This window comes from Ctenocephalides felis, unplaced genomic scaffold, assembly GCF_003426905.1.
Source record: "Ctenocephalides felis isolate EL2017-DRISC unplaced genomic scaffold, ASM342690v1 CF-g0.4_SCAFFOLD_01170, whole genome shotgun sequence".
Classification (NCBI taxonomy): Eukaryota; Metazoa; Arthropoda; class Insecta; order Siphonaptera; family Pulicidae; genus Ctenocephalides; species Ctenocephalides felis.
The window spans coordinates 25,231,589-25,241,614 of NW_020537324.1; the positions used below are offsets into that span (position 1 = coordinate 25,231,589).

At 29.0% G+C, this 10,026-nt stretch overlaps 1 protein-coding gene and 1 pseudogene across 1 annotated transcript in view; both read left to right on the plus strand.

Moving 5' to 3' along the window:
- Window positions 1-988, plus strand: part of LOC113366990 — a 15,466-nt gene extending 14,478 nt beyond the window's left edge. The window contains exon 7 of the mRNA XM_026608629.1: window positions 861-988. Coding sequence (XP_026464414.1) covers window positions 861-988 — 128 coding nt within the window. The remainder of the gene's footprint in view (window positions 1-860) is intronic.
- A 4,416-nt stretch (window positions 989-5,404) lies between these two features.
- LOC113366991 lies at window positions 5,405-9,423 on the plus strand (annotated as a pseudogene).
- The last annotated feature ends 603 nt before the right edge of the window (window positions 9,424-10,026 follow it).

The following is a 10,026-nucleotide window of genomic DNA, read 5'->3' on the forward strand; positions in this document are numbered from 1 at the left end:
AACACGTACAAAGAAATAAGAAGTTTTTGAGTGTAATATTATTTTAATTTTATTAAATTATTAATAAAAATTTAGAATACATTAAATTAAAACTCGAAGTTTTAGGAATGAATTCTAAATTAATTTATACTTTTAGAACGTTTTCATGCTCAATTAAGTTATCTCAATTAATTATAGGTACAATATATTTTGAAATTTTTTATATTAGATAGATTTTTTTTTTATATTTGACACTATTCACTCATTACTCATTCACTTCACTTTTATTGTTTATTATCATCAGCAATTAATTAGGAATTTTTATGATTCACTCACCTTAGAAAAACTCTTAACTTAACAATAAATACAGTTCATTAAAATCAATTAATTACATTAAAACTAAAAGCGATCGAAAAAACTATTTTTTTTAAATTTGGTAAAACAATCTTAAAAGATTGTTTAGACCCCGGAAGAAACAGTGGTTTGTTACTGTTGTCACTTTCTCATCGAGTCAACATGTAGCAACTGTTTACACCTGCTTTTATATACTCTTGAATTATTCGTCTTAAAAATGATACGAAATAGCGAGGTGACTTTGTCGACAGCATATTTGCTCAGCGTTTGTTTGTATCTGAATTAATAATTATGTTTACCTATACGATCGTTTATCATTGTTCAAACACCTCACTGGAAAAATGTGGGCGGGTGTGCGCTGGCGTCGATTCTGATAAGATTTTTCACGAAATCGTCACTAAGCAGCTGTCATAATATGAATTTTTGCTAAATTCAACACATTATGTAATGTAAATTATCATAAACAATAAATTTATGACGAGCAATCTCCAAGAGGCATAAGGTTTATTTATATGTGATCATTTTAGAGGCCAAAGAAATTTCTCTTGTGATTTATGGTATTATGGTGCACGTCATTCGTGGTTATAAAAATCGTTATGATAACGGATTCAGTTTACTTGCATTTCGAATTCGTGTACTGGCTCTGAAAGTCTGAATATAAGTAATATTTTAGTGGTAAATGAATTTTTAGTTTTTAGCATATAAGTTTTGTTTGGATCAATATATAGAGTTTCAAAGTAATAGTCTCAAAGCAATTCAAAACAATATTAATGAATTATCACAGCCGCTTTTTTTCTAACTAATTATTTTGAAAATAATTTGCAATATAGGAAGTGTTAATCACATCAAATTTAACAAGACTAAGAAGAGTACCGTACCGTGATTAGGCGGGGCTGTCCCGGATTTTCACTTTGCAACCCGGATTTTTTTAAAACAAATATTGGCCTCGGAATCAGAATTTTTTGACTCTGAATGTCCCAAATTTCTGAAAAGTATAGGTTGAAATGGATCTTTGTTATCACTTGTTCATAAAATGCAACAAGCAATCAAATATTCAGAAATGGCAAATACGTCTAGAATACTTTTTCTCTCCTACAACCATATTTTATAGAAGAGAAAAATATTTGAATAGAAAAATAACCGAACTTTATCAATTTATAATTGGTTTGAAATGGTCTCTTGATAATCGTGAACTTTCTGAAACGTTGATACAATAATTAAATTGAAAGCAAAAGTTATGAAAACGAGATTTATTACTGTCTAGGACAAGTGATTCAGATATTTGTCAAACTTGACATAAAATGTATTAATTGAAATTTGACTAGTGCATAAGTCTATTTATTATGATAATATATGTGCAGAATTTTATACATGGCCCAAACACTGAACAAAACCATAGATAAAAAATGTAAGAATTATTATATTTCAGATAACCATATATTTTTTAAAAAAAAATTTTTCAAAAGAATGAGTTTGAATTGAAAATCAAAGTTCGAATTTATTAAGGTAAGAAGCTGTTTTAAGCCTATTTTGGAATTTTGGACTTGGCAAGTTTCTTATTCATAACGTATTGATTCATATAAACATACTCGTTGTCTTGTGCCATAATATATCATTATCAGATATTTGATGGGTAGTTGTAATTTTATTATCAAACACTTATCGAAAGCCCAACACAATCCAAGACAAAAAATCTAAATCCGGGACAAATGTTAATTTAAAAAATAAACCCGGGACACATGGTGCGAAATCCGGGATCGTCCTGGCCAAGCCGGACCGGGAAAAATCATACAAACATTAGTATTTGTTATGTATAATTTTTATAAACAAAAATTAAATTTATAAAACTCACCATATTTCAATATAGTCATTAATCATATTTCACCGAAGTTAAGGGTGCTTCTACTTCTATTGATTTATTTCATTTGCATATATAGAGTTTCACAAAACATAGAATGAAAAAATTTTTATTCTGTTAAAAGGTTTTTTGTTAGAAGTTAACTTATAAAGAGCTTGAGAATTGCTTGAATATTGTGCCCTAATTGACACATTTATGTGCTCGAGTTACCCCGAAATATAAATACAAATTAATAATTTAATAAGTAAATAATTAAATCACCTGAATATCGCATCTCCTGACCAGACTAATTTCGAAGAGTGCTTTTCTGTGTAATATAATCAAGATTTTATTTAAATTTTTGCAAACGAGGTCGATTCACAAGTTATTGTTATACCAATTTTTCTTATATATATATATATATATATATATATATAAATATATATATATATATATATATATATATATATAGGTACATGAAATAAATAAAACATAAACAAATATTTAATCAATTTTGCGAAATCGGTTTACTCATATAGTATAGTATATAATTTGTAACAGTTTATTACGTTATTAACTTACTGAGGGGTAAGTTATAATGGGCCAAAAATCGTTAATTTAAATTTTGCATATCTTCACGTTTCTGAACATTTTGGCATACCTTAAAAAATAGATGTGTATGTAGTATGTATGTATGCATGGATACAATTTTTCGTCGACGTTTTTGGGAGTTCCGTTTAACTGATTTGAATGATCCAAAAACCATTTGATTCTTATTGATAAGGAGGCATGCTGGTTTGTTTTTGCCTAAGGTTGGTCTGGCCGTTTTGGACATACAAAGCACCAAGTGCAGAAAATAGAAATCGAGTTATTTGAGAGTACGTAGCATCCTATTTGAATGAATCAAATTTAGTTTTTGGCAATGTCAGGTCTAGCCGTTTCGGAGATATTGAGCTCAATGTGCACAAATTGGCAGTTTTTAAGAGAACGAAGCGTTTAACTTGAATGATTTAAAAAACTTTTTGCTTGTATTGATGAAACGATTATTTTTGGGAAAATTATTTTTTTTAAGTTGCAAAAATGTTTTCAATATCGAAAATAATTCGGATTTTAAATTTAATTCTGGATAAAGTTCTAAAGCTCACTTATATACTTTAAATAAATAATTTTAACTTTGCAATTCAGTTCATATAATTCCTATAAATATTAGACAACGCTACAGTATTTATAATAATCTAATTTTATTGAAAACATTAAATATTCCTCGAACACAACGTTACGGTACGGGAAGTTCTTGCAATTTGCCTCAAGGTACGATGCCATACACCACTAGTTATTTAAAAGCTTGTTATTTTTTCCAAATGCTGAAATTGATTGATAAATTGAATATAATAATCCGCATTTATCAAATAAACAAATATAATATTTGTAAAATAATATGTTAAAAAATATAGTAATTGAAAAATGGTTCGATAAATTTTTGAAGTAGGTTTCATATACATAGAAATTTGACTTATAATTTTTCAGATATTGAAATACGATTTATTATTATTTATTATTTATAATATAAAGAAGAACCTATATTATATTAATTTTTGTGTAATCTGAACATCAACCTATTGTTATACCTATTGATTGTATTGATTGTAGAATGCAACTCAAAGGTTTACCATTCCCTTTCTGATCAGATTATAATTATTAGAATATTTCTAATAGTGATGTGAACATTTTGCATTGCACCCGATATCTTATTTTTAACTTCCCGTAGGATAAGTTATTGTAATGGGCCGAAAATCGAAATTGAAAATTTTTACATTTCTTGACGTTTTGAAGGTTTTTGGCATACCTCAGAAAAATAGATGTGTGTGTGTGTATGTATGTATGGATACAAAATTCCAGTCACGTTTTCGGGCGCACGGATCAACCGATTTGAATGGTTCAAAAAACATTCGATTCCTATTGATAGGGAGAAGAGCTGATTAGTTTTTGCCAAAGGCAGGTCCAGCCGTTTCGGGGATACAGAGCAAAGAGTGCAGAAAATAGAAATCGAGTTTTTGAGTGAACTGAGCATCCGATTTGAATGATCTAAAAAACATTCAATTAGTAATGATTGGGAAAAGTGATTATTAGTTTTTGGCAATGGCAGGCCCAGCCATTTCGAAGATACAGAGCTGAATGTGCAAAAAATGGCAGTTTTTGAGAAAACCAAGCGTCCAATTTAAATGATTCAAAGAATCTGTTTCAATTTCAATGATTCAGCTTGTTTTAACAAAATAATTGATTTTGGAAAAAAAAATTGTATCATTTTTTTTAAGTTTTTCTTGTATATCGAAAATAATTCAGATTTAATTTATAATTCTGACTACAGTTCTAATATACTTTAAACAAATAATTTTAACTTTGCAATTCAGTTTATATAATTCTTATAAATATTAGACAATGTTACAATATTTATAATAATCTATTTGAAAACATTCTGTATTCCTCGAACATTTCGTTACGGTACGGGAAGTTCCAGCAATTTGCCTTAAGGCACCATGCCATACACTCCACTAGTTTTATCTGTAATTGCAAATGAAGATCTTATTTCACTACTGCTTGATATCAATCTAGTCTTGGTGACTATCAAAACCGGAACAAGTGGTTGTTAATCCACATTCGTACCACGGATGGAATGTGTTTATTATACAAGTAAAATCTAAATAGTTGCAGTATTGTTTAAATATTTCGTTTTGACGTAATATAACATATTATTCAATGGCAATATCAAGACGCAATGACTTTGCTAATATATATGAAGGTCTGTAAATATTGATGCAAATATACAATATTTCAAATATCATAATACTTGGTTATCATACTATTCTATCAACCTATCTAAACATGTGGTATTTACTTAAAAGTAAATAAAGTGACAAATTTATACTTACGTAATTTTATGTTATTCTTTTAATTTTAAAGTTTCTATTAAAGTTTTAACAAACTTTGTAACACAAATGACTTACTTTATATGCATTTCAACTTGTTATTTGTGCCTAGAGACAATTATTATTCGCATATGCGCTGCAGACAGAACAATATCACCATAAATTAAATTAATTAACGAGATTTTACATACATCATGATTATTTACTAAATATGTTAATTAATTAAGCAGTTCATTGCATTTAAGACGTCTGTCGTTCATCTCTTGGAACAGTCTCAATCTTATTTTATAATAGAATTGCAGTAAAAATGGCCGAAATTCAGTCTAAGTTTGGTGTCGTCAATAATGCCGATGTTCAATTGATAGTGGAACGATATTTGGATGCTAAATATTTTACCATCTCGGATTTCTTTGTGAAAGCTTTAGGTGAAAATACATCTGGCTTTATATCTGATCATGCTATACTATCGGTTAATGTTAACGTGAATGGCTTAGATGAAGTATATACATTTTTCTTGAAAATATCATCTGAAGAATTGGCCGTGCATGCTCAATATATAGAAGATATAGGTGCTTTTAAAAAGGAAACCCAACTTTTTAACGGGCTGATTCCTCTGTTGCAAAAATGTTCAAGTAAACAGTGGTCTCCAAAATGTCTCTATAGTCGCAAAGATCTTCTAGTATTTGAAAACTTATCGCAACTTGGATTTTTCAACTGTGAACACAAAAAGAAAACAATTTTGGATTTAGAGCATTGCTTAGAAGCAGCAAAAGCTCTGGCACGTTTGCATTCAGCAAGTATCATATTGGAATCAAAACCTGTATTTTCAGCCAAACCATATAATATTTATAAAGAATTTGGAGATATCCTGAAGGAAAACACTTACGTCAGTGATGTTAAAAGTCCAAGGAAAAAATGGTTAGATGTCAGCATTAGAGCGACTTTAGCTCTAATGCGCCTCATTCCAGAATTGAAAACTCCTGAAAAACTGGCAAAAATTAATGAACAGCTTCCTAAAATTTTCTTAGATTTGCACAATGTAGTTAAAGCATCATCAAAGTTTCGCAATGTTATGGTCATGGTGATATTTGGGCTAATAATATGATGTTTAAATATGAGAATGGAAAGCCAATTGATTGCCGATTAGTAGATTTTCAATTTTCACGATATGCTCCAGCTTCTTGGGATCTAATGGGTATGTTGCACTTAACTACAACACGAGAATTTCGTGACAATTACATGCAAAAAGTTGTGGATGCTTATTACAATGTTGTAAATGAAGAATTGAGAAATCATAATCTAGGTAAGTTAAGGTTTTAAATACAGAAAACCTTTTCACAATTGTTACTGTAAAAATACACTAAAATATGTTCAAATTGTTGGTTCCGTCATATTCTTTCTACAAAACCAAGTGCTGAATGTTATAAATTTCTTCCATAAGCGATTATATATAAAACCTTATAGTGAATATCAGGGATTACTATTATTTTTATATTTCTTTCTTAAATTAATTACAAAAGGTCAATATTTTTACCCGCACTCCAAATCAAAACATGAACATAAAACTCTGAGGCAATGTTTGGTTTGCATGTGTTTAATAAATATTACAATATATATTACAAATAATTGAAGAAATTTATATTAAATTTTGTTTGAGTACATTAATGGATTTTGGTTTTACTCTAGTTAGTTAAAAACAATAACTTGAAAAACGATAAAATTTCCTAAATTCCGATAATACAGTCATAGAATTCTTACCCAATTACTCGAAAAGTATTGAATATATCAGAATAAAACGAAAACCAATTATTTTTTTTACAATATTGAAGATTCAAGTAATTATAAGGAAAATCGATATTCTCATTACTTTAGCAAAAAATATTAAAAGTTAGTACACTGTTCTAATTTAGAAATACTGTATGATCTTTTATAAAATCTTAGTTTTGTTCTGAAAATATAAAATTTGCTGAGAACCACTTCTAATTTTTTTCATTCATATTCTTTTTTGCATTTTTACACCCTGCATATTGTCTTAAAAATGATATTATTTTGATCGGCAATAAATCTATGCAAAAAAATAATTTTTTAATGCTTAAATTATTCGACTTTTTTAAAAATAAAATTTACATTTATATTGCAACGTGTGTGATCTATTAAATAACATTTTCCTAAATACATAAGCATTATTATATTCCATTGTATTCAATTTTTACGTTATTGATATATGCATAATACTACGTATTTCAAAAATTAATTTCTAGAATTAAGTCTTGTTTGAACTATACATTTATTATTTTTAAAATTAGTCGATTTTGAAAACCTTATTTTAACGAAATGTACTGAATTGTGACTTTAACAAATACTCTTACTGTCTGAAATAATGTACTGAAGTCTTTTAACAAATACTCTTAGTTATTGATAATATGTGAAAGGGAAAGAATGTGTCATTTTGACGGGGGTCTTGAAAGAATTATTACAATAACGGTTTCAAAGTCTAAATGAACAAAAATAATGAAGAGTAACAACACTATCCGAAAAAATATCAAATTTTGACCGAAGCATTGGGTTGCACTTAAAGTTTAAAATCTCAAGATAATTTTTTGTTTTTATGATAATAGCAATCAATACTATCACCCCGTTTTGTAACACCTTTATGAATTTTTTTTTGTGCTATTTTTGAATAGCATTTAAAACTATTCCAACGTATATATGTCACCCCGTTTTGCTTAACGTCGACCTCTGGGACACCTTTTATGAACTTTTTTTTGCTATTTTTGAATATCATTCAAAACTATTCCAACGTATTCTATGAGCTGTCGTGATGTATTTCCTCATAACCCAGCATTAATAAAATGTAGCTTTTCTTTGTTCATAAGTTTCAAACCCCAAGATATTGTTTTAATTTTTTTCCATGATAGTTGCAATCAATACTATCACACCGTTTCGCTTGACGTTGAGCTCTGGGACACTCTTTGCGAAACTTTTTTTTGAGTATTTTACTTCACAACCCAGCAATAATAAAAAGTAGTTTCTCTTTGTTCATAAGTTTCAAACCACAAAATATTTTTTTTTAATTTTTCCCTGATAGCTGCAATCAATAGTATCATCCCGTTTCGCTTGACAATGAGCTCTGGGACACTTTGCGAAACTTTTTTTGGTATTTTTGAATAGAATTCAAAACTATTCCAAAGTATTTTATGAGCTGTCGTAATGTATTCCCTTACAACCCAGCATTATTGAAAAGTGGTTGTCCTTTTTCTTTGTAATGAGATTATACATTGATGTGCATTGATGGGCAAATTGCTGGAACTTTCCGTACTGTAATTAAAAATCTTGGTACGGAATCTAAAAAAAATACACAAAATGTGTATTGAAATCTCTATAAAATATCTCTTAATTTGATGTACCTATGTGCAATAAACATTTTTGACCGCCAAATTACATTTTTTAACTTATTTTTATTGAGAGTCCATAATTTTTGGAACGGCTAGACCTGCCTTCGCCAAAAACAAGTCAGCACGTCTCCTTATCAATACGAATCAAATGTTTTCTAAATTATTCAAATCGGTTGATCGGTGTTGCCGAAATCGTTGACGAAAATTTGTATCCGCACACATTTTTTCTAAGGTATGCCAACATGTTTAAAAACCTTTGAAACATAAAGATATATAAAAATTTTCATTTTCGATTTTTTTGCGATTACTATAACTTACCCTATAGTAAGTTAAAAATGACCTAGAAAGATTTATCATCTGAAATCAAAAAAATTTCAAGAAAAAATTGATGACACTACTTTAGGGAACAAGCCCTAAATATAAACCTTTATGAGCCTTATATAAACTTGTATGATTTACTATTCTGAGTTCCGCAATAATAACTATATTTTAATCCAGATGTAAACATTTTGATGCCTTACGACGAATTGTTGACGGCAAACAAATATTTTTCCCGGCCAGCTTTGGTGGAGACCATAATATTTGATCACACGATTATTCTGCCTGATTATTTAGCCACGCACGTGGTTCAATCGACGGGCGGCTACGCAGGTTTCGTTTTGGGAGACAGAGAAGCCATTCTCTACAAAGCCTGGAATAACGATGAACAATTTCGAGAAATCATGACGGACAGATTGATGGAATTGGCTGAAAAATATATTCTGTAATTATTATAAGAAGCTGGCATAACAACTTTCTCAGAAATATATATATAAATGAGTTGTGCAAAATAAATTATAGGTTTCGTAGTATTATGAAAATGTACTTAATACTGTAATAGTAGATTAAGACTTATTGATATTTATAGTAATAAATGAAAGATAAAATAATTACGGCAAATCATTTTGAAGTTTTAGATCATCACATCATCCGATAGTCATATATAAAATGATAGCAAACAAGTGTAGTTTTTTTAAAATAATATGCTTGTTGAATTTAGATTCATCTAGTATCTCTTATAATCTGAAGTTGGAAGATGCGAAAGCATGGACGTAAGATCAAGAGATCAAATTACATTTATTGTGAAATTAAAGTGATTTTTTTTTTGTTTTCCGCGATAGACGACTTTAGTTAGAAATAATTTAGGAACAGCAGATTGCATTAGCACCAGTGAACCCTGGTGATTATTTCAAGCATTATTTTAATGACCAATCAAAGAAATTGGTCAAGTGGTTCAAAAGTTATTTGTGTTTGAAAATGTTTCTCCACTAACAAAAAAATCGCTATATTTTGCAATATTATTATGCGGAGGCTTGGGGATAAAAATTATGCTGTGTAAGGAATGTATTTTATTAAAATCTGCTGCTCGAAAATGGTTGAAAGATGCGCCACGTTCCGCTCGTCGAATCATTGAAAAAGTTGATCAAATTCTTGAAAAAGTAGAGCATGATGAGTAAATCAGGTCTCTCGACATTAAGAGAAAACTAACAATTGT